The 26,420-nt window shown below is 43.8% G+C and overlaps 1 protein-coding gene across 10 annotated transcripts in view; it reads left to right on the top strand.

Annotated features, from left to right (window-relative positions):
* Nucleotides 1-26,420, top strand: part of ERMARD (ER membrane associated RNA degradation) — a 591,898-nt gene that overhangs the window by 139,429 nt on the left and 426,049 nt on the right. For 8 of the 10 annotated variants that reach the window (XM_069769331.1, XM_069769332.1, XM_069769336.1 and 5 more), the window contains one exon: nucleotides 14,198-14,299. The exons of the other annotated variants lie outside the window; for them this stretch is intronic. In XM_069769331.1, the coding sequence (XP_069625432.1) occupies nucleotides 14,198-14,299 (102 nt within the window). The remainder of the gene's footprint in view (nucleotides 1-14,197; nucleotides 14,300-26,420) is intronic. 10 annotated transcript variants of the gene reach the window in all.

The following is a 26,420-nucleotide window of genomic DNA, read 5'->3' as shown; positions in this document are numbered from 1 at the left end:
TGGAAGCCCTCTGACTAGCTAGCTACGCTAAAATAATTGGCTGACCCTGAGAACAAACCTTTCCCATTTTACAGACAAAGATAATATGATGGATGTATAAGTGCACCTGAGCAGACCTAGAGAGTTGGTGAGCCAAGATGATGGTCAGATGGTATTTATGTTATATAACCCCTATGTAGATGAGTATAATGAGATGTTATAAAAAAAAAAAAAAAAAATAGGGGGGATAGTGTCTCTAACCCTGGCAGTTAGAATATCCTTATGTTATGCTGCTTCAGTATGTGGGTAAATTTTTTTTTTTGTTTTTTGTTGGGTGCACAGACAGAGCAGAAAGCCATTGTTGCCACTGTTAGTTTTCGCAAGTATCTGGCAGATCTGAACTGTCGGGCTTCGGCCTCGAAACTTCGGTTCTGCCTTGGTCAAGTGATATTTTTGGGTCACTGTCTCCTTCAGGGTGTCAGACACCTCACGGAAGAAAGAAAAATAGCCGTCAGCTCCCTTCCATTCCCAAAAGATGAGACTGAGCTCCAGTGTTTCCTTGGACTATGTACTTATTGTTGTCAGTGGATACCGGACGCATCCCGCATAATGCTACCTCTCTACAAAGCTCTGAAAGACTGTTCAAGATGTGCTGATGATTTTGGCAGACTCCACACCGGATACACTGTTACTACGGAAGATACTGTATTGCACGGAGCTGCACTCTCTCCCTCCCTGTCAGCACAAGCCAAAGACAGGCGGGCTAATATACATGGACTCACAGTATGCATTTGGTATTGCTCATGATTTCGGAGCTCTATGGACCAATCGAGGGTTTGTTACTACCGCCGGGACTCAGTGAAGAATGTTGAAGCTGTTAAAGCCCTCATGGACTCAATCAAATTACCTACCCAGGTGGCCATTATCAAAGTTAAGGAGCACGATACTATGGAACAGGCCACAGACTGTTGGTAACACCTTTGCGGATATGCAAGCAAAAGCCGCTGCTCTCCTACCCGTTGAACTGACCATACCAGCTATGGTGACCACACGCTCTCAGCGTAAACAGTTACAAGAAACACTGACTCTACAGGAACCTGATGATCTACGACAGACTGAGGTTTTCTACCGGACCCCGCAAGACCGCTTAATGACGATGCAGAGAATGTCTCCAAAGGAAGAAGTGAAGCAGTGGAAAGCTGATGGAGCATGTATGGACATGGTCGCTGGAAAAAGGACCAACTTGTGTGTCTCCCTAAGCGGATGTACCCTGCTATTGTCACTTGGGCGCATGGGCCCACACATCGAGGTATCTGTCAGACCTGCTAACCCGGTCAACTTCAACGTGTACCCCCGAAGCATCTTGCTAAGCCCGATCATCATTTCCAAAAGCTCCAGGTGGACGACAGGACCTCATCACGTTGCCTAAGTCTGGAAGGTATGAATATTGTCTGGTGGTTGTCGACATGTTCTCCAGTTGGCCAGAAGCATTCCCCGTTACCAACGTGACTGCAAAGACCACAGCAAAGAAACTGGTGATGGAAGTTATATGCAGATATGGTGTTCCAGAAGTTGCTGAAAGTGACCAAGGCCCGGCCTTTTCTTCTCATGTGTATCAGGAGGTTCTGACAATGCTTGGATCCACTGTAGCCCTCCATACTCTCCACAATCCAGTGGGAAAGTTAAGAGGCTGAACGGCACACTGAAGGGACAATTGACCAAAATGATGCAGGAGACTACGGCTCCATGGCCAGGGCTCTTACACGTTCGTACTACCCCTAAGGCAAAATATGGCCTGTCCCCATATGAGATATTGTTTGGTGCTAGGTTCTCAGTTGTAAATTTCCAGTCTCAGTAGTTGTCAGAAGAAACTGACCGTGCTGTTCAATATGTTATTCAGCTTAGTAAAAAATGTTGCTAACACCCATGTTTTAGTTTCTTTTTCCTTTCCAGATTCAGCAGAAACCGATATTTGTCATAACTTGAAGCCTGGTGGTTTTATGGTCGTGAAAAGCTATGTCAGTAAAACTTGAAGGAAAGAGCACCTGGATCTACGCTTCACACTGCAAAAGAGACCGAACCAGCGCTTAGTCACAGTGGTGATCGAAGGAAAATGTTGCTGTTGTTTTTGGTCCTAGGGCCAGGGGTCATCCTTGCCCCTACCTTTCCGGCCCCTATTGTAAATAAGAATTCCGGTGCCACTATTCTCTGGGTAAACCTAACGGCCCTGGTAAATATCTGGTGATTTGATTTCTGCGATGTAGTCAAGTGCCCCGAGACTCAGCGGGTGGTAGAGGGAATTATCCAGTATTGTATATGTGTTACCAGAGATAACAATTGTGCTGGGAAGATATTGTCATAATGTGTTTAATAGTGGATACTATGGGAATTTAGGCCATATACAGCTCCAGGATATTAGCTTCAGACCAACCAAGGCCCCCGTTACCAGTACAGCTAAAACAGGCCCAGGTGAACGTTTGCAAAATATAGTTAACGAAGTAATCCCCATTCCAGGTCTTAGTTGGCAAGAAGTCTTCTCTATAGAAACACAAACAGTCCCAAGGAAAAATTTATGGTTAGAATGGGTAAGATACAATGTAAGAGTTATATTTCTGTAGGATGTATTGCTTGTGCTGCAGCGAATACACATCTATACACACATGCATTGTTTTTTCCTGATGACAACACCACTGCCTGTGTTATGAAACTGTTGAAGGGTCTAAAGCCCACTGATTGCTCAGATTATGTCCCACTAATTCATGAAGCACCTAAACTAAAGGTCCCAGGAGGGATAACTGTATTAGCTGATAATTATACCTGCTATAATTCCCACGACACTACAGGTACACTAGTAGGGGTCTTCGAGACAGGGTTCTGCAAAGAGAATAGTTCCCTAGATACTGATTTCCTAGCTAAGCATACACAGTATATGTACGACATTTATTGGTTATGTGGAGATGGTAAGCTCTGTCCTAGGTTGCCTAATGCCTGGATAGGTCAATGCACCCTTGTTAAACTAGCTGTGCAGTTCAAGATTTTACCTTGGGATCCAGAGACACCTGATGAATATACCAGAAAGAGGAGAAGTCTCGATCAGCTCCATATGAGTTATGAAGAAGATCCATTGGTATATGTCGATGGCATTTAGAGTGCCAAGGGGGGTGCCTGACCAATTTAAAGCCCAGAACCAGATCTGTGCTAGCTTTGCTTCTTTAATCCACAAGTGCAGATTAATAAAAATGTTGATTGGATCAATTACACATATTACAGTGAACAAAGGTTTGTCAATTTTATCTGTGATGCTTTCCAAGGTATAGTTGAGGAGTTAGGCCCTAACACTAGAATGACCCTCCAAAACCGATTAGCCCTTGATATGATCTTAGCTGAGAAAGGAGGAGTCTGTGGGATGGTGGGAGAGGAATGTTGTACCTATATCCCTCAGAACTCTGGGGTAAATGGAAAGACCATGATAGCCCTTAAAAAGATAAATGGGTTAGCAGCAGAATTAAAATCTAATGCTGGAGTAGACACATCTTTCTTTTCCGGTTGGTTGGGTGGGCTCAAAGGATTTCTTCAACAAGCTTGCCTGGTACTGATTGCCCTTCTTGTAGTTGGATCGATAATCCTCTGTTGTGTTATTCCCCTGTATAAAAAGGTTATCACTGAGGCAACTCCGACTGGCACCTTCCTCAACCAAGAAGTAGACTCACTAGAGTGCGATGGCACTGATCCAGGGGAGATTCCTAAATACATCCCCCTCAAGATGTTAGACAATACCCTTTACTTTCAGATGATGCTAAGAGATTTAGTTTAGGGACAGCGGGAGAACTCCATGTGAAGCTAGTGAAGGGTTCAGCTGCCTGGAGGCCTCTCACAAGGGGAGAGCTTCTGAGGTGTCTGGATGAAGAAATCCACCTCCCCTTTCCCCATCACATGGACAGTCTCGAAGGATCTTTCTTTTTAGGGAAAAACTTAGTGTTTAGGGGGGATTGTCAAGGTAAAAATATATGTCTTTATACTCTTTTGTACATATATATATTCTTATGCTGTGAAACAATAAGTTTTTCCCTTTGCTTGCCAAATGCATATGTAATTGTATTTAAGATGGCTGCCAGTATTCACTTTTGCCTTAGTTTTTGTTCTTGCCAAGAATCTACTTTCGTTTCTGAAGCTAAAGTATCATTTCTTTGGAAATCGAAACTTAACAAGATGTGGACAAAGGAAGATTCATAAGATGATGTCAGGCCAATCAGAAGGACTGAATACTAGATACATTGCTTAAACCCCGCCTAACCCCGCCCTCTGCACACCTTCCCCCAATGGACCATATAATGTTATGTATATGAAATAAGCAGTTCAGTTGCTGTGAGGTTACCACTACGTGTGGAAGCATAAGCAGACTCTGAGTTTGAACCAGCATTGTGTCTGACTCATTCTTCACTTCGGTACCACTGCTTTAAATCTGATTTGGAATGACTGGTGGATGAAGGGTATTGTCGTGACGACCCCGACAGTTTCCCAACAGCCATATGGAAGTCAGAGATGTGTCTTCCCCATGCTCCCATTTGACTTTTTCCATCAATTTGAGCAATTTATGCCCATGCCCCCTTCCCCTCCTTCCCCATTGTTCGGGTCTGCCAGAAAAATGCTAGAGTTCCCCATTGACTGCCATTATACTCATTACTCGAATTAAACCTATCCGCGCATCCGACTTGCTCCATTTTAGTACTGAGCACACAAGCATTTTGGTGCTTTCTCATCGCTATTCGATGGCATGCCAAGGATTGTAAGTGCATGTATTTGTGCACATGGCTCATAATCGTTACTGAGTATGTAAAGCAGGTAACCGGGTGCAACTGACAGCGGACACAAGGCAAGAATAGTCGGTGCACTATGTTATTCTGTTCAACTACACTGGTAATTCACAGTATTTATAAGACAGATGGTGCTATTAAACAATACAAATCAACAATGAACCATATACAGTATCGATACACTTGCAATAACAATGAAAGTTCTTCACTATATAATGCTAATATTCTCTGTACAAGGTTGGTACACCAGTTCACGGGAGTTACCACGTTAGTTTTTCCTACAATTCTGGCCATAGCAGGGGTTACTGTTTTTTCCCGCTAAATCGGAAGTCTTTCTGACAAAGTCTATTAAAGTTCATTGAGCCTCCTTGGCACCCACCAGCCCCCTCCCCACTGGTTATCCTAACCAAGGCCAATCCCAGTACTGTATGTTTTAGCTGGAAGTGATGGCCCTGTTTACTGCCCTGTCCCTTTGTAATCTCAATCGTGCTCCCCTTGTCATAGTCTCCTCACGGATCTTGGGTGCTTCATTGCTGGCGCACGTCGCCTGGGGCAGGAATGAGTGGGTTTCGACTCTTGATGGGTGTCGTCTGGTCTCTAGGACTTGACCGGCGCAGGTCCTGGTCTTGCTTTTTCTTACAATAAATCAAGAAGTTTTGAAAACATTTTTTTTTTTCAAATTGCAAATTATTAACGTGTATCAATCCTGTGATTTCCATAATTTATCAACTTTTTCTACTTGGTGTTGCAATAGCAACGTTAAGGAGTGTATAAAAAAATATAACCTTAGCATTTTTATAATTAAACTGAACTTTAGAATCGTGTAGCCAGGTCATTTTCGTCATACAATGAATGTCATGAAATCAAACCCCAAAGAAGAATGGCAGATTTTTTTTTTCCATTTACAGTACATTAAATGGAAAAATGAACGGTGTAATTTAACAATAATAAATAAAACAAGCCCTCATGCTTCTATGTTAAAGAAAAAATTTAAAAGTTGTGGCTTTTGAAAGAGTAAGGAAAAAGCATGGCAAAACAAAACAGGTCTTGTAAATGTTAAAGAGACTCTACTGCCAGATTTTTGCTACCTCCTCTACCAGCAGCATCATGTAGGAGTAGAGACCTTGATTCCAGCGATGTGTCACTTAGCTGCTTGCTACAGTTTTGATAAAATCACTATTTTAGACCACGTTCCAAATTATGCAAATGCTATTTTTCTCGGATTTCCCTATATGGTGGTTTTTTCCCATATTGCTTGAAACTTGTGCCCTGCTTAATAGTGTGGAACATCCTTCTTAAAGGGAACCTCTCCGGTCCCCCATGCCCCCAGAACCAGCCACAGTTGTGTGCACATATATATTCTCCACCTAAGAGTCCCTGTATTACATTGCATACATAAATAGATCTTTAGAAAAAGTATTTCATTTGATATGTAAATGAGGACTATGACTAATCAAGGAGGTGTTAGTATCCCCAGACTAGTCGGCCCACTTAGCATGTTGTCACACCCCTGTGGTCGTGACAACATAACTTTTAAGCGGGACATCATCACAAGCACTATACTTACCTGGCGCACGTGTGTGCAGCTTTTTCCACTCTCGTCATTGATCCTCTGAAGCCAGGTGTACGCGTCCCGGCTTCAGAGAGGCGCTCTGCACTTCTGGTCATGCGCAGTTCTCCTCTCTGAAGCCGGGACACATATACGCAGCTTCAGATAATCAATGACGAGAAAGGAAGAAGCCGCGCACTTACGCGAGCTATATATAGTGTTTGTGATGATTCCGCGCTTGCAAGATATGTTAAGTCTGCTGGGGTGTGAAAACATGTGAGCCGACTAGTCTGGGGACATGAACGCCCCTTCAACTAGTGAAAGCCCTCATTTACATATCATAAACGGACTTTAGAAACACTTTTTTCAAAGACCTGTTTATGTATCTAATGTAGTACAGGGACTGTTAGGCACGGGATTTATATATGCACACACAACTGCTGCTGGTTCTATGGGCACATCAGGGGACCTGAGAGGTTCCCTTTTAAGTAGTTAGGCTACGTTCACACTAGCGTTTTTCTCCAGACGTCGAAAAGCGTCGTTTTGTGCAAAAAACGGACGCGTCAAAAATAGTGAAAAACGGATGCAACGCATACACTATTTCGACGGATCTGTTGCGAATCCGCTAAACGGTTCAGTCGAAATGCTGTATGCGTTGCATCCGTTTTTACCATCCGTTGTATCCGTTTTCATGACGGATCCGTTTTTAAAATGGGAGTCTCCCAAATGTGATTGGCTACTGGAAAATAGGGAAAACTATATACTGACTGTATTTACAGCCCATCTTTGAAAGGGTTTAGAGAAAGTGGCAGAGATGGAAGGAGTACTTGGGAGGATTGCGAGTGTGGTAAATGATGTTATTTTCGAGACAAATCGCCTGGATATTATAGTGCGGGAGAAGGAGGAACAAGCGAGACAGAGGATTCTTCTTCAGCAACGCCGACGGAGAAGACTATGGATACATCCGATTAATGAACTGCGGATGACCCGGGGCGTTCAGTCAACCCTCTATCTGGAGTTGTGGCAGAACCCAGACAAATTCGAACTATGTTCGGATGAGACAGGAGCATTTCGACTATTTGCTGGAAATACTTGGGGATGTCATCCAGAAGCAGGACACACGGATGAGGCTTGCCATCACACCGGCAGAGCGGCTCCTGGTGACACTGCGGTAAGCCTCTTTTTTAATGTTATTGGTCAGATTTAATGTCATGTAACATGCTGCAGAAAATACTGCGCTGAAACATTGCGTTGCATTTTCTGCAGCATGTATTTTTTTTTATTGTTTCTGGCCATTACACTGCCTCTATTTTTAATTTCATTGCTCATGTGTAATGTAACATGCTGCAAAAAATACTGTGCTGAAACATTGCGTTGCATTTTTTGCAGCATGTAATTTTTATTGTTTCTGGCTGTACAACTGTTTTCTGTTCAATGCAGTTTTTATTGATCGTCCCGGCAGAACAAAACTTTCCACAGTGCCATTTATTGAAACTTTACCAGAAAAAATAAAAAAAGTGTTGGTCTGTGCAATTTAACTTTAACATGTTTTTTTTCACAGCTTCTTTGCTACGGGTGAATCCTTGACGTCACTCCATTATCAATTCCGGCTTGGGATTTCTACTATTTCCGGAATTGTGAAAGAGACCCGTCGGGCGATCTGGGACACTTTGCAGCCGGAGTATATCCCCCCAACCAACACTGAACATCTGGCTGACAAGCGCAGACCTGTTTGAGAAAATTTGCCATTTCCCAAATTGTGTTGGTGCTGTTGATGGGAAACACATACGGATTGCAAAACCGGCAGGATCTGGATCACAGTACTACAATTATAAGAAGTACTTCTCTATCGTCCTAATGGCTATAGCAGATGCCAACTGCAGATTCCTGGCTGTCGTCATAGGAGCCTATGGCCGGTCCAACAACTCCCAAGTGTTCAAAAACTCTCCGATGGGACGTTGCTTGTATGGAGATGCATACGATTTCCCGCCAGCCAGACCACTCCCAGGAACAACTGAACCACCCATGCCATACCTATGTGTTGGTGATGAGGCTTTCCAATTATTGCCACACCTCCTTAAACCATATGGTAGCAGAGACTTAACAAGAACAAAAAGGGTATTTAATTACCGCCTTACTCGAGCCAGACGCGTGGTCGAGTGTGCCTTTGGATTATTGACTGCAAAGTGGAGAGTACTGCTCACTGCCATCAAACTGCACACCCAAACCGTTGACGAGGTGGTGAAGGCCTGTGTGGTGCTCCATAACTTTGTACTTTCAAAGGAGCCTGTGTTGGTTGATGATGGAGAATTGGAGACAACCTTGTGGGATTACCGCAGCAGCTCCGTTTGCTCTTCTGGTTCTGTTACAAGAATGAGGGACCAGTTTGCGGAGTATTTTGTGTCACCTGTTGGTCAGGTTCCATGGCAAGACCAAATTATGTGACATCTTTTTGTAATGTTTCATGGATGTGTTTCTGTACAAATTGTGTTGACCCCCCGCCCCCCCCCCAAAAAAAAAAAAAAATCATTTTCTAAAAAGTGTGGTTTTCTTGGTAATAAAACCAATATGTTTATACCGCTTGGTGTTTTTTTTTTTTTTTTTACCTTTGCTTAGTTACCATAGTAGCTTACCTAAATGAATGCACAGACACAGAGTTGAGTTTTAAATCAAAAAAACAATTTAATTTTTTTATTTTGGTAGTGATCAAATTTAAACTTTTTTTTTTTTATAAACATTTTAAACCAAACATTTTTACAGGTCTTGAGAGTGGGGGGTGGAGATAGTAACGGAGGTGCTGGAAGTTTGGACCACGTCGATAGGTGGGGAAATCCTGCTTGTTTGGGGTGCAGTGGAAGGGGGGGGGGGGGGAGTAGTAAGCTGACCAGAGGAGGGTGGTGTTGGGGTAGTTGGTATGCTTAATGGGGAAGAAAAGCTGGGCAAGGAAGAAAACAGTGGGGAAGGCATTTGGTTTGTGGGACGGGATGGGTATTGGGACTGGGGTGGATATTGGGACTGGGGTGGATATTGGGATTGGGGTGGATATGGAGAATGGGGAGACTGGGGTGGATATTGAGAATGGGGTGGATATTGGGATTGAGTTTGGTAATGGGGGGACTGGGGTGGAAATCGGGCCTGGGATGGGGCGTGGTGTGGAAATGGGGCCGGGGGTGGCAATGTACTAGTGGCTGTGTGGGGAGGTGCGTGGGTACTTTGGGGTTCAGACAGGGCCTTAAGAAGAGCATTATGGCAGCTATTCATTACCTGCATCTGCTGCTCAAAAGTAAGCTTTCCCATGCTCCTGAGCATGGATTGAAAGAAAAGGTTGGCTGGAGATTGACTTACATCTGAATGCAGCCTATCCAAGCGAATGCTGGTTTCCCTGCTGGTTTCACTGATGCGAGCTTGCACCATGTTGAAACCAGCAGTCACTTGTTCTCCCAAAATCTTGAAAGAACCTTGGAAGGATGCATTCAGATGCAAGAATTCAGGAGCTTAGCTCCTTTCCTGACCCCTCTGTCGCTGCCGCCACGAACCTAATGGTGGTCTAGAGGTGGCAGGATCAGAGGGGTGGGGTAAAGGGAACGCTGTTGAGCATCAGATGCAAGTAAGGAAGGCTGCAACGATGCTCCAGTGCTTGGGGCGGTGGAAGTGAATGGGACAGAGGGGTCAGAGGTGTGGGGCCTACCGACATGGCCCTCGGTGGCGGACTCCTGAGAGATCGCTCCAGAGGGTGCTGAGGTCGATGCAGGTGCCCGATGGCTGCTGAAGGTGCTGTGAAAGAAAAAACAAAAACAATTAATATATTGATAGGAAAAAGCCCCGACTGAAGCCAAACAAAGTTAGACAGGTTAACATGGTTATTTAATGGGCTGTTGAATACTTACACTCGACCCAGCATGGTTTGCCTGAGGAAGGACAGGGCAGGGCCGTATTTATATCGAGTCCTTTTCTTCCCTGATGAGCCACTCGGGGCCTGCATATCCTCGTTAAATTCCCTCTTGTAGCGATCTCTGAGTGACCGCCACCGCTTCCTAACTCGATCACCTGTGAAGACAAGAATGAATAAAAAAAAAATTGTTAATTACAATACATTACATTCAGCTCAAAACATCACTGAAAAATGAATACTTACATTCTTTACTCTGCTGCCTTGGATTTAGGTCCTTCCACCTCGGAAACAGGTTTTGGCACACTTCATCCCAGAGCCGACGGGTCACATGGGTATCAGCATGCCTGCGGTCAGCCATGTTCCACAGCGGCTCCTGCTCGCGGACCTCCTCAATGAGGCTGTCCACATTCAACCCCCTCCTCCTCATCTGTTTCGGGAGCACGCTGTGAAGACTGTGAAAATTAAACAAAAAAAAAATAATTAGTACACTGAAACACAAAACTTCCAATAGAAGAAGAAAAAAAAACAACTCACCGATGGCCGACCGCGGCGGCGGCGATTGTCGACTCTGGCAGCGGCTGGGAGGACCTTCACAGTGTTCTGGTTCGGCAGCAGCAGCAGAATGAAAAAAAAAAAGGAAAATAATCTTTAATGTAGGCACATGTTTATGTGTACAGTGATGTATGAAGATCATTTTTTGTGTTGGGTGCACTTTGATGTGTGAAGCAACTTTTTCACCACTACTGACACTCTGTTCCTCCGCTATCTGCATCTCTCCACCCGTCTCGTCCCCTTCTGACAGGTCCTCTGCCGCTTCAGTTTCCTGTTTAAACATAATGCATGTAGTGCTGTAACAGAAATTTAAAGTGTAAAAACAAATACATTTTTGAATTTTTGGTAACTTTTACCGATACATGCTGTTGCTCTGGTGGGGAGCTGTCAGAAGTAAAGTAAAAAGACACTTGTAATCTGCTATACACATCGATTTGGCAGATTTAGGGTCTTTAATACTTACTTAAAGGGAACCTGTCACCCCGAAAATCGTGGGTGAGGTAAGCCCACCGGCATCAGGGGCTTATCTACAGCATTCTGTAATGCTGTAGATAAGCCCCCGATGTTACCTGAAAAAGGAGAAAAAGACGTTATATTATACTCACCCAGGGGCGGTCCTGCTGCTGGTCAGGTCAGATGGGTGTCTCTGGTCCGCTGCGGCGCCTTCCATCTTCATTACAGGACATCCTCTTCTGATCTTCAGCCACGGCTCCGGCGCAGGCGTACTTTGCTCTGCCCTCTTGAGGGCAGAGGATAGTACTGCAGTGCGCAGGCGCCGGAAAGGTCAGAGGCCCGGCGCCTGCGCACTGCAGTACTTTGTCTGCCCTCAACAGGGCAGAGCAAAGTACGCCGGAGCCGTGGCTGAAGATCAGAAGAGGACGTCTTGTAATGAAGAGGGGAGGCGCCGGAGCGGAGCAGAGACGCCCATCCGACCTGACCAGCAGCGGGACCGCCCCTGGGTGAGTATAATCTAACGTCTTTTTCTCCTTTTTCAGGTAACATCGGGGGCTTATCTACAGCATTACAGAATGCTGCAGATAAGCCCCTGATGACTGTGGGCTTACCTCACCCGCGATTTTCGGGGTGACAGGTTCCCTTTAAGGTAAAAGATGAAGACGTGTGGACGTCGGGGTGGTCCCTGTGGGCTGGCTAGGGTACCTGGTGGATCTGTAGGTATAAAGAATTTTTAGTTAGATCCACCACCCGAACTAGGTAATGTTAACGATAACCACCCTGCTCAAATTTTGTGAGCTATGTTCATGCAGGCCAACACCCAAAACCAAAAAACAAATACACCATATGCACCTATTTACACCCACCCCCAAAAAAAGTAATTGAAATGTCACCCCACCATTTAAAAAGGTATTAACCACATATTTGATTTTCAAAGATCCCTTGAAAAATTCCCCCCACCAAAAAAAAAACCTTTTCCAAAATACCTTTATTTAAAAAAAAAAAAAGCCGCAACCAACTCTGTATTGATTGTGTGGTCATTTGTACATACACCAGTTTTAAATTTACCTTTACCTGAAATGATACAGCGGACATTTTTTTTAAAACACCTTTTATTAATTTACAAGTACATCAACAGTGAATGGTTTCAACAGTAAAAAAACAATTTTAAACTGGAAAAAAACACACACAACACACGCTCACACATGAAAACCACAGGCAGCACAGACCACTAAAATACATCAACAAAAACAACAATTTTAAACTGGAAAAAAAAACTCACACAATGAAACCACATGCTGCACAGACCACTAAAATACATCTGATTTACAATAAAAAAAAACAATTTTAAACTGGAAAAAAAACACACACAACACACGCTCACACATGGAAACCACATGCAGCAGCACAGACCACTAAAATGCATCAGATTAACATAAAAAAAAACCAACAATTTTAAACTGGGAAAAAAAAAAAACACGCTCGCACAATGAAACCACATGCTGCACGGACGCATGCACATGCAATCAACAAGACGCGCACACACACATGCCTAACGGCACACAGGTGAATGCACATACACAAACGCACATTATGCAAACACACAGGCAGACCCAAACTGAAGACACATACAGACACGCACACATACAAAAGGCACAAATCACACTGTTTGGGATGCTGGCAGGCCTCCGACTGGAGATGGATCTCTTCAGTGGCAGGCCTCAGGGTGGATCTGGACGCTGGCAAGACGCTGGCTGTTGCAGGACGATGGCAGGCCTCTAGCTGTATTCAGGTTTTTAGCTCTTGCTGAAGTCAGTACGTCATATGCACACGCACACATGGACATGCAGACGCATGCACACAGACGCACACAAAAAGGGCAATACTCACACTGGCTCTATGGTGGCCGGAGTCTCGCTGGCAGGCCGGGGTCTCGCTGGCAGGCTGGGGTCTCGCTGGCAGGCCGGCCGGGGTCTTGCAGGCAGGCTGGGTCTTGCAGGCAGGCTGGAGTCTCTCTGGAGGCTTCTTGTCTCTGGGTCTTGCTGGCATATGTGGGGTTGAAGGCCCAGGCCAGGTTTATATAGATTTGGGGTCGTCTGGTGAATTTGCTACAAAATCCTGAATCTGAGCATGCTCAGTGCAAAAAAACGCATTGCGTCGTACGACGTGTCTCGACGCATCCTGCGTCCATAGGCTTCCATTGTAGCCAGTGACGCAGGATGCATCGCGACACGTTTTTTAGGCGGAGACAAAAACGTTACAATCTATGTTTTTTCCAGACGACGTGTCGCCAAATTTCGACGCATCCGCTGTACGACGTACACGACGTATGGCAATCCATCGCAATGCGTCGCCAATACAACTCTATGGGAAAAAAACGCATCCTGCGGGAGATTTTGCAGGATGCGTTTTTTGCATAAAACGACGCTTTTCGACGTCTGGAGAAAAACGCTAGTGTGAAAGTAGCCTTATCCTTTAATTGGGATCTCTTGGCAAGCGAATTATCACAGGTATTTAAGATTGATTTCAGACATCCAAAGAGCCCTGAGATTTAATATCATCCATGAGATTATTTGGGAAAAAACAAAAAATTACGTCTTTGACACTTAAAGCCAATTTGCATAATAATTTTGGACACAGTGTATCTGCTGCTGGTCCACCAGTTACTTGAATGCTGAGTTATGTATAGCCTCACCAACACCAATCATTGGCAGCCTTCTATGTATATTGTGCATAGGCAGAAACCCAATCAGAGATGGGGTACGGTTATATTGAACTCATGAATATGAAGTGATGTTGATATGACACTGCAGCAGGTTTACTAGTCCTCTACTGATTTCCTTCTGATCAAGCATGAATTTTCTCAAAAGGTGAAATTTGAAAGTGTTTCCTTTTACAGGACACCTATTTTACTTAATTCAAGTTTGTAATTGTTTTCTTTTTACAAATGTTTCTCAGTTGTTTCTTCTTGCCCTGAATTCACTAAAAAGCTTGGATGGAACCAAGATCTCTCTATTTCTAATGAAGATAACATCCTGTTTGGAGCGGTCTCTTGGTGATGTAAGTGTCTTTTGGTTAACATATTTTAATATTTATTTTAATTTTGTTAAAGATGTCCACTTCTTTATCATTAATGACCTATCCTTAGGATAGGTCATCAATGACTGATCGGTTGGGGTCTGACATCAGCTCCCTCGCCAATCAACTGTTCTCAGTGTTGGTGTCTGCCGGTCAGAAATGCTCCATTGCAGAGCTGCTCCGTCTTATGATAGTGGCCATGGCTGGGTACTTCACATCCAACTCCTATTCAAATCAATAGCATGTGGATGTGTAGTACCCAGCCGCGGCCACTATCAGGAGAGTGAGCAGCTCCGCAATTGAGCATTTCCGGCAGATACCAATATCAGCTGGATGAAAAAAAAATGGACTGGTCATATGGAGCGCAAGCGACACAGTTCAGCTGGTAATAAAAAGTCTTCATTTAATATTTCCACAACGCGTTTCAACGGAATAGTTCTGTCTTCTTCAGGTGGCAGTTATACCTGTCACCTGGTATAGCTGCCACCTGAAGAAGACGGAACTATTCCGTTGAAACGCGTTATGGAAATATTAAATGAAGACTTTTTAACCGCTTCAAGACCCAGCCTGTTTTCACCTTTCTGACCCTGCCAATTTTTACACTTCTGACCACTGTCACTTTATGAGGTAATAACTCTGGAGCACTTCAACGGATCCTGATGATTCTGACATTGTTTTCTCGTGACATATTGTACTTCATGTTAGTGGTAAAATTTCTTAGATATGACTTGCGTTTATTTGTGAAAAAATGGAAATTTGGCAAAAATGTAGAAAATTTTGAAATTTTCAAACTTTTAATCATTATGCCCTTAAAACAGAGAGTCATATCACACCAAATAGTTAATAAATAATATTTCCCACATGTCTACTTTACATCAGCACAATTTTGGAACCAAAATTTTTTTTCGTTAGAAAGTTATAAGGGTTAAAATTTGACAGGCGATTTCCAATTTTTTCAACAAATTTTACAAAACCATTTTTTTTAAGGACCACATCACATTTGAAGTCACGTTGAGGGGTCAATATGAAAGAAAATACCCAAAAGTGACACCATTCTAAAAACTGCACCCCTCAAGCTGATCAAAACCACATTCAAGAAGTTTATTAACCCTTCAGGTGCTTCACAGCAGCTAAAGGAACGTGGCAGGAAAAAATGAACATTTAACTTTAGTCACAAAAAATGATCTTTAAGTAACAATTTTTTTTTTATTTTCATAATTTTCATAAACGTTGTTGTGCAATTTCTCCTGAGTATGCCGATACCCCATATATGGGGCAAAACCACTGTTTGGGTGCACGGCAGCTCTCGGAAGGGAAGGCGCACCTTTTGACTTTAACGCAACATTGGTTGGAATTGATAGCGGACGCCATGTTGCATTTGAAAAGCCCCTGATGTGCCTAAACATTGGAAAACCCCCACAAGTGACCCTATTTTGAAAACTAGACCCTTCAAGGGACTTATCTAGCTGTGTGGTAAGCACTTTGAACCCCCAGGTGCTTCACAGAAGTTTAGAACGTAGAGCCGTGAAAATAAAAAAAAAATCACATTTTTTCCACAAAAATGATTTTTCAGCAATGATTTTTTTTATTTTTACAAGTGTAAAAGGAGAAAATAAACCACAAAAGTTGTGCAATTTCTAATGAGTACGACGATACCCCATATGTGGGGGAAAACCACTTTTTGGGCGCACGGCAGGGCTCGGAATGGAAGGAGTGACGTTTTGGATTGCAGATTTTGATGGAATCGTCTGCAGGCATCATGTTGCATTTGCAGAGCCCCTTATGTGCCTAAACAGTGGACATCCCTCACAAGTGACCCCATTTTGGAATCTATACCCCTGAAAGAATTTATATAGAGGCATAGTTTACTAGTAGTGATTATAATGCTTTTTGTTTTACTGGTGTATGAATTTATAATGTGGTGTTATATGTAAGATGTGCGGGGTACATCAGATTTATAAGAGTGTGTTGTTTCAACAGGGTATAAACAAATGTTATTAATTTGTGGACTTGTGGTATGCTTTGAAGCAATCCTTATTGCAAAGGCCATGTTTCTCAGGGCAGGTTTCACAATGATAAATTGTGTCCTTTCGGATTCCCCTCTTGGAGCATACTCTGCACCGTTTTTGTGATCGTCTTGTCCTCACTGTTTGGGGAACCTGTCCTTGGAAATGTTAACCTGGGACAATACGGGCACTATCAGATTCAGAAGTACTGGGACCCTCACCTCCCTGAGTGCCAAACATTAGGGCCTTGATGACTACCTCCTGAAACTGAAGGAAGGTCCCCGTATTGCCTGCAGATCAGAACAGCACAAAAGCATTGTACATTGCCATCTGTACAATGTGCACGGCCAATTTTTTGTATCATACTTTGGCTTTTCGCATGGCACTGTATGGTTGGAGGACCTGATCTGAAAGATCCACACCCCTCATGTACCGATTGCAATCCAAGATACAATCTGGCTTTGGGACTTGTGTTGTGGTCCCACGAACAGTAACAAGGGTGCTGTTGTCAGGGTGTATGGTGGTCAGGATAAGGACATCCCTTTTGTCCTTATACTTGACCACCAGCATGTTGTTGCTGCATTGGCCTCTGCTTTCCCCTTTTCTCAGCATTTGCCCAATTAGCGGCTTCTCTGGCAGAGAAGGCCTTGAAAAGTGGGACGCTGGTGTAAAAGTTATCAATGTAGAGGTGATAAGCCTTATCCAGAAGTGGGTGCTGCAATTCCCTCACAATTTTCCCACTCACCCCAGGACGGGGTGGCATTCAGGGGGGTTAATTTGGGTGTCCCCTCGTAGACCCTAAATCTGTGGGTGTACCCTGAGGTACTCTCGCACAGTTTGTACAGCTTTATTCCGTACCTGGACCTCTTAATGGGCAGGTATTGTCGGAATTTTAGCCTCCCTTTGAAGTGAATGAGAGATTCATCAAGTAGTGATGACCATCTGGGGTATGTACGCCTCAGCAAATTTTCTGCTGAAGTGTTCAACCTCTGGCCGAATTTTATATAGACGATCAAAGTTAGGATCGTTTTGGGGAGGACACTGAGCATTATTATTATAATGCAAAAATTTATGGATCCCTTCAAAACGTTTTTTTGTCATAACCATGCGGAATACCGGTGTACTGTAGAGAATATCAGTACTCCAGTATTGGCGAATCTGTTTTTTTTTATTATGCCCATATACAGCAAAATTCCCCAAAATGTCATCATCTCTGCTGCATTTACGGGGGTCAATCTGGCATATGATGACGTTGGATTTTGGGTGAAAAATTGTTGGGCATACAGGTTCATCTGGGCCACCATAAGATTTATTATTTCATCACTGAAAAAGCATTTGAAGAAGTCAATTTCAGTGAGGCCAGTAGGGGTTCGTTCTCACCAGATGAGGAGGAGAATGATGAGGAATAGAGGAATGTGGGATCTTCCTCACTGGCTGAATCGGTGTCGGATGCAAGGATGGCGTAAGCCTCCTCTGGTGAATAGCGCCTTGTTGGCGAATGGGCCATTTTTATTTTTTTTCCCAAACCCTGGGGATGTGTCTGTAAGTGATGCTTTTACACGTGTAATGTGTGGGGCTTGTGTAATAGGGTACTCTTGTAACAAAAAGGAGAGAAAAAAGTAGAGAGATAAAATGTAGAAAGGAAAAAAATGAAAAGAAAAATCAGATGTAAAAAAAAAAAAAAAAGTTTGTAAAAAAAAATTAGAAGTTCACTACACTAATATGCCCTCCTTATAAATTTACGCGCCGCAAATAATTCTTTTTACAAAAGAAAAATGGACGTTAGCAACGATGTGACGTACGCTCCCCTAATGCACTCGCTAAAAAGTTAATCAACACAACTAATTCTTTTTTTTTTTTACAAAAGGAAAACGGACGTCAGCAACAATGTGACGTACGCTCCCCTAATGCACTAGAAATTACCCGGCGATAGCAACAAACACTGACGCCGACTAGACCTAATGCACTACCTATAAAACTACTCTATACGATTTTGTTTTCAATAAAAGATCGGTCGTCGCTAACGCTGTGACGCCGGCTACGCTACCTTGCTACGTCTAAAACTACGCTGTACTAACTACTTTAATATTTTTTTTCTAAAAAAAAAAAAAAATGGACGTCACTTAGACTGTGATGTCCCTACGCTAACTAGCTAAAAAAGAGAAACATCCCTGTGGCGCAGTCTCTGATCAGCAGCGATACTGATCAGAGCGCTGCGGACACAGGAAGAGCACAAATGCTCTGCGCAGGACTCAGTGCACACAAAAATAAGTGCAAAAAAAGTGCGCTAAAAATTCAATTGGAGATGGGGGAGGGGGTACTGGAACAGGGAGGTGCGATGGGAAAGGGGACGTCCCAAACACTGACGCTGGCTGCGCTATCTTGCTACGTCTAAAACTAAACTGTACTAACTACTATTATTTTTTTTTCTAAAAAAAAAAAAAATTAAATCGGACGTCACTTAGACTGTGATGTCCCTACGCTAAGTAGCTAGAGAGAAAAATCCCTGTGGAGCAGCCTTTGATCAGCAGCGATATTGATCAAAGCGCTGCGGACACAGGAAGAGCACAAATGCTCTGCGCAGAATGCAGCGCACGCAAAAAAAGCGCAAGAAAAGTGCGCTAAAAATTCAATTGGAGGTGGGGGAGGGGGTACTGGAACAAGGAGGGGGGATGGGAAAGGGGGCGTCACCAATCACTGACGCCGGCTAGGCTAGGTCTAAAACTACACTGTACTAACCACTATTATTATTTTCTTTAAAAAAAATAAAAATTCGGAAGTCTCTTAGACTGCAAAGTCCGCTATGCTATCTAAAAAAAAAGAACATGCATGTAGAAAAAGCCGCACCATGTAGAAACTCCTACTCCACACTGATGAGGGGCAAATACCCTGAAACAGCTGTCTGTGGATGGATACCATGTTTTGGCATAGGTGGTTTTCATTTTTGGATGCTGCCCTTCCCGTGGTTGTTCGTTCCCGGTGCAAGACCTGGCTATTTATTGCTTGCCTTGAGAAACACGTGATCGTGTCTCCGAAGCTTTTCTACATGCATTTGCATATTTCCCATAAGGGATGGGAGCAGTGTTCTGGATCACTGGGTTGAGAAACACGTGATGGTGTCTCCGCGGTGTTGGATGTTTTGATCTCCCCGAGGTCATTGATCCTTATGTTTATAGTCCTTTTACTAGGCACTGCTCCTAATAGCCAGTTTCCTACTCCACACTGATGAGGGGCAAATACCCCGAAACAGCTGTCTGTGGATGGATACCATGTTTTGGCATAGGTGGTTTTCCTTTTTGGATGCTGCCCTTCTTGTGGTTGTTCCTTCCCGGTGAAAGACGTGGCTATTTATTGCTTGCGTTGAGAAAAACGTGATGGTGTCTCCACGGCTTTTCTACATGCATTTGCATATTTCCCATAAGGGATGGGAGCAGTGTTCTGGATCACTGCGTTGAGAAACATGATGGTGTCTTCGCTGTGTTGGATGTTTTGATCTCCTCAACGTCATTCATCCTTATGTTTATTAACCTCTTCTGAGGCATCCGGCCGGAGCTGCAGAGTGCTATCTGCACTAAAAAGCTCCCTTCACCAGCTTGGCGCTCCTGTGAAGCCGCTGTGATGCAGCGGTAGGACCATATACAGTGAAACGGCAGTGACCCAAGCAAGTTCAAACAAAACGTTCTTTTATTGTGTTACTTCACACAGTCAATATAGTACACAGCTTCTTCATACAGTCCATTAATAATGCATGGCTATATGATGCAGTCAATACACAGGCCGAACTTCCCTCTGTCCAGTTTCCCTGGGTGACCGCACGCCGGTAACAAGTCTCTGTACTCACTCAGCGCACTGCACTCTTTATCCTCTGGAGTGCAGCCGGGTACACATAAGACAGCCCAAAACGCAGGGTGTCAGTCTCTCTGGTTCCTTTAGCCTCTGTGTTGCTCCACACAGAGAGACCTCTGCAGACAACTGCCCTGTCTGCTTCCAAGAACACACTGACACACCTCCCCCACTACTACAGGGCTTTTTAATCAGTCGCTGTTTCATCATTCTAGCTACAGCCACACCTGTGTCTGTAGTACGGCCTCATGACCTCACTACGCTTCCATGCACATACAGCGCCCCCTAGCTGTAACAGGGGTCACTGCCTCACACCGCCTATTCTGACTCTGTTCACAATAACAGCTAATCGGCTGGGGTACCGCGTGACGGACCTCGACCAGTCAGACATGGATGACCTATCTTAAGGATAGGTCATCAGTGATAAAGTAGTGAACAACTTCTTTAAATAACGATGAACATGGCAAAATCTACACAGTTCATAGCTCTATGGTATCCAGTATCCACACCTCTATGACATACGCGGTTTATCATAACCTGCCAAATGAAGAAGCAACAGTGTCTGTTGGAATACAATGCTGTCACAGAAGCTGTGCTTAATCCCATTTCATGGCCATTAATGCTGTTTCTCTTCATGTATAACATAATGTGGAATTGAATAATTTATAAGATTTTATGTTTACCTAAAGTACCAATAATTGCACAAAGTAAATATAGGACAAAGAAAATAACTTTTTAATTAATTTACTTTTAATTATATTATTGTCTTAAGTCTTTAACGCCTACACCTCCCAAGCCTGTTTTCGCCTTCATGACTAAGCCAAATTTTACAATTCTGACCAACATTAGTTTATGTGGTAATAACTCTGGAACGCTTCAACAGATCCCAGTGATTCTTAGAATGTTTTTTCTTTTTTTTCAATTTTTTTTTTCATGACATATTGTAGTTTATGATATTGGTGAAAAATTTTAGATATAACTTGCATTTACTTGTGAAAAAATTTGGAAATGTGAAAGATTGAAAATTTCGTAATTGTCAAACTTTTAATTTTTTCCCCTTAGTCTGGAGAGTTTTACACTACGGTTCCAAAGTTTAGGGTCAACCAGACCATTTTGTGTTTTCCATGAAAACTCATACTTTTATTAATCAAATGAGTTGCTAAATGAATTGAAAATCTAGTCCAGACATTGACAATGTTAGAAAAAAAGATTTTTATTTGAAATACCGTATATACTCGAGTATAAGCCGACCCGAGTATAAGCCGACCCCCCTAATTTTGCCACAAAAAACTGGGAAAACTTATTGACTCGAGTATAAGCCTAGGGTGGAAATGCAGCATTTACCTGTGAATTTCAAAAATAAAAATAGATCATTATTTCCCCATAGCTGTGCCATATAGTGCTCTGCACTGTTCATTATTTCCCCATAGCTGTGCCATATAGTGCTCTGCACCGTTCATATTGCCCCATATCTGTGCCCCATATAGTGCTCTGCACCGTTCATATTGCCCCATATCTGTGCCCTATATGCTCTGCACCGTTCATATTGCCCCATATCTGTGGCCCATATAGTGCTCCGCACCGTTCATATTGCCCCATATCTGTGCCCTATATGCTCTGCACCGTTCATATTGCCCCATATCTGTGCCCTATATGCTCTGCACTGTTCATATTGCCCCATATCTGTGCCCTATATGCTCTGCACCATTCATATTGCCCCATATCTGTGCCCTATATGCTCTGCACCGTTCATATTGCCCCATATCTGTGCCCTATATGCTCTGCACCGTTCATATTGTCCCATATCTGTGCCCCATATATGCTCTGCACCGTTCATATTGCCCCATATCTGTGCCATATAGTGCTCTGCACCGTTCATATTGCCCCATATCTGTGCCCCATATAGTGCTCTGCACGTTCATACTGCCCCATATAGTGCTCTGCACCGTTCATACTGCCCCATACAGTGCTATGCACCATTCATACTGCCCCATATAGTGCTCTGCACCGTTCATACTGCCCCATACAGTGCTCTGCACCGTTCATACTGCTCCATATAGTGCTCTGCACCGTTCATACTGCCCCATACAGTGCTCTGCACCGTTCATACTGCCCCATATAGTGCTCTGCACCGTTCATACTGCCCCATGCAGTGCTCTGCACCGTTCATACTGCCCCATATAGTGCTCTGCATCGTTCATACTGCCCCATACAGTGCTCTGCACCGTTCATATTTCCCTATAGATGCTCCACATAAATCTGTGCCGCTGCTGCAATAAAAAAAAAAAAAGCCATATTCACCTCTCTTGATTGCAGCTCCCGGCGTCTCGTTCCGGCGTCCGGTCCCGGCGTCTCTCTCCGCTCTGACTGATCAGGCAGAGGGCGCCGCGCACACTATATGCGTCATCGCGCCCTCTGACCTGCACAGTCAGAGCGGAGATAGATGCCAGACGCCGGGAAGATGGAGCGGCGCCTGGCGGCTGGAACGGGGACAGGTAAGAATGACATACTTACCTAGTCCCAGCGATCCTGGCGCTCCCCGCCTGTCACACGGTCTTCTGTGCTGCAGCTCTTCCTGTCAGCGGTCACCGACACCGCTGATTAGAGAAATGAATAGGCGGCTCCACCCCTATGGGAGGTGGAGCCGCCTATTCATTTCTCTAATGAGCGGTCCCACGTGACCGCTGAAGAGGGGAAGAAGCTGCAGCACAGAAGACCGTGGGACGGCAGGGGGAGCGTCAGGATCGCTGGGACTAGGTAAGTATACCTCAGCGCCCTCTCCCCCTCACCCGCCGACCCCACCGCTACCGTGACTCGAGTATAAGCCGAGAGGGGCACTTTCAGCCCAAAAATTTGGGCTGAAAATCTCGGCTTATACTCGAGTATATACGGTAATAATTTTCTCCTTCAAACTTTGCTTTCGTCAAAGAATGCTCCCTTTGCAGCAATTACAGCATTGCAGACCTTTGGCATTCTAGCAATTAATTTGCTGATGTAATCTGGAGAAATTTCACCCCATGCTTGCAGAAGCCCCTCCCACAAGTTGGTTTGGCTTGATGGGTACTTTTTGCGTACCATACGGTCAAGCTGCTCCCACAACAGCTCAATGGGGTTGAGATCTGGTGACTGCGCTGACCACTCCATTACAGATAGAATACCAGCTGCCTGCTTCTTCCCTAAATAGTTCTTGCATTATTTGGAGGTGTGCTTTGGGTGATTGTCCTGTTGTAGGATGAAATTGGCTCCAACCAAGCGCTGTCCACAAGGTATGGCATGGCGTTGCAAAATGGAGTGATAAACTTCCTTATTCAAAATCCCTTTTACCTTGTACAATTCTCCCACTTTACCAGCACCAAAGCAGCCCCACACCATCACATTACCTCCATGAAGCTTGACATGGAGTCAAGCACTCTTCCAGCATCTTTTCAGTTGTTGTTGTTGTTCTGCGTCTCACAAATGTTCTTCTGTGTGATTCAAACACCTGAAACTTGGATTCGTCTGTCCATAACACTTTTTTCCAATCTTCCTCTGTCCGATGTCTGTTCTTTTGCCCATGTTAATCTTTTCCTTTTAATAGCCAGTCCCAGATATGTCTTTTTCTTTGCCACTCTGCCCTGAAGGCCAGCATCCCAGAGTCACCTCTTTACTGTAGACGTTGACACTGGCGTTTTGCGTGTACTATTTAATGAAGCTGCCATTTGAGGACCTGTGAGGCATTGGTTTGTCAAACTACAGACTCTAATGTACTTGTCTTGTTGCTCAGTTGTGCAGCGGGGCTTCCCACTTCTCTTTCTACTCTGGTTAGAGCCTGTTTGTACTCGCCTCTGAAGGGAGTAGTACACACCATTGTAGGAATTCTTCAGTTTCTTGGCAACATCTCGCATGGAATGGCCTTCATTTCTAAGAACAAGAATAGACTGTCGAGTTTCACATGAAAGTTCTTTTTTTCTTGCCATTTTGAGAGTTTAATGGAACCAACAAATGTAATGCTCCAGATTCTCAACTACCTCAAAGGAAGGTCAGGTTTATAGGTTCTCTAATCAGCCAATCTGTTTTCAGCTGTGCTAACATACTTGCACAAGGGTTTTCAAGGGTATTCTAACCAACCATTAGCCTTCTTGCACAGTTAGCAAACACAAAGTACCATAAGAACACTGGAGTTATGGTTGTTTGGAAATGGGCCTCTATACACCCATGAAGATATTGCATTACAAGCCAGACGTTTGCTTCTAGAATAGTCATTTACTACATTAACAATGTATAGAGTGTATTTCTGAATCATTTAATGTTGGGTTCATTGGAAAAAACTGTGCTTATCTTTCAAAAATAAGGAAATTTCTAAGTGACCCTAAACTGTGGAACGGTAGTGTATGTCACACAAAATAGTTAATAAATAACATTTCCTATATGTCTAAGGCTACTTTCATACATCAGATTTTTTTGTGTCAGGCTAAATCCGGCTAATGTTGTAAAAAACTGATCTGACTTTTTTTTTGCGAAAAACTGATGCGCCGGATCCGTTTTTTTTAGCCGGATCCGGTCTTCCTTAATGCGCATGTATTTTTTGTGTTCCTGGTTCCGAGAGAGAGAGAGCGAGAGAGAGTGGCTGTTTCCGTCACTGTGTGTTTTTTTCCGCCGGACAAAAAAACGTTGCAGTGGACGTTTTGTCCGTCTGCCGGAAAAGACTATTTGGACGGATCCGTGTTATGTAGGCAATCCAGTAACACAGTGTGCAGTAATCAGAGCACATACAGTGATCTGACAATAACCGAAAAACAATAGAACGAGCTCTGAGACGTGGAATCTCTGTAGACTGCAATACCTGAACCTATCCTAAACACAACTAAAGGCAGCTGTGGATTGCGCCTGACACTACCTATGCAACTCGGCACAGCCTGAGGAACTGACTAGCCTGAAGATAGAAATACAAGCCTGACTTGCCTCAGAGAAATCCCCCAAAGGAAAAGGCAGCCCCCCACATATAATGACTGTTAGCAAGATGAAAAGACAAAACGTAGGGATGAAATAGATTCAGCAAAGTGAGGCCCGATATTCTAGATAGAGCGAGGATAGCAAAGAGAACTTTGCAGTCTACAAAAAACCCTAAAGCAAAAAACCACGCAAAGGGGGCAAAAAGACCCACCGTGCCGAACTAACAGCACGGCGGTACACCCTTTGCGTCTCAGAGCTTCCAGCAAAAACGAATAGACAAGCTGGACAGAAAAAACAGCAACAAAAGCAAAGAAGCACTTATCTAAGCAGAGCAGCAGGCCACAGGAAAGATCCAGAAGCTCAGATCCAACACTGGAACATTGACAAGGAGCAAGGAAGACAGAATCAGGTGGAGTTAAATAACAAGGCAGCCAACGAGCTCACCAGAACACCTGAGGGAGGAAGCCCAGAAGCTGCAGTACCACTTGTGACCACAGGAGTGAATTCAGCCACAGAATTCACAACAGATCCGGCAAAAAAAATGGATGAAACGTGTGGCCATCAGGCACAATCCGGCGCTAATACAACTCTATGGGAAAAAAACTGATCCGTTGTAAAAAAAACTGAGCTGTTTTTTTTTTTTTTAAATTGCCGGATTGTGCCTGAAACAAAAAGCCTGATGTGTGAAAGTAGCCTTATTTGATACATCAGCAAAAGTTTTGAAATTATTGACAAAGAAAAGTCAAAAGTAGCTTTTACAATGCAAAACAGATGAAATTAGGAGAATATCAATAGCTCTCCAACACGCCTACTGGATAAGCCTAAACAATTTATCGAACATGAAACCCTATTGTGAACAAATATAAAGACACACACCAAAAAGCAAGGAAGGGAAGGAGAGAGAGCAAGTTCCAGAGGGAGGAAAGATCAAGCTTTAAGTACTGATTTAATCCATTCTCTGCGCCCAGAACTAGTCCCAAGGAGCCCAGACAGAGTCAAAGTTCTCCACACTCGCATTTAGAATTGCCATCATATAGTCCATCCTTCAGATGTCTTTAACGTTGTATATACAGCGGGGAAACCTACTTCCAGTTGAGGGCGATCAGACATCTTGCCGCGGTAAGAACGTGTAATAACAATTTAGCTGACTTTTTAGGAGTAAGATTTATCAGACATATATCTGGATCTAATACCACTTCAGCAAAAGGCACCTTAGAAATCAACGAACCCACCTCCCCCCAGAAACTCCAAATCCCTACCCACATCGAAGCCGCAACGCCAACACACATTTGGTATTGCGGGATTCAGTCTGTGTAGAAAGT

Source organism: Ranitomeya imitator, chromosome 5, assembly GCF_032444005.1.
Source record: "Ranitomeya imitator isolate aRanImi1 chromosome 5, aRanImi1.pri, whole genome shotgun sequence".
NCBI classification, from domain to species: Eukaryota; Metazoa; Chordata; class Amphibia; order Anura; family Dendrobatidae; genus Ranitomeya; species Ranitomeya imitator.
This window is presented reverse-complemented; position numbering and strand designations above follow the sequence as displayed.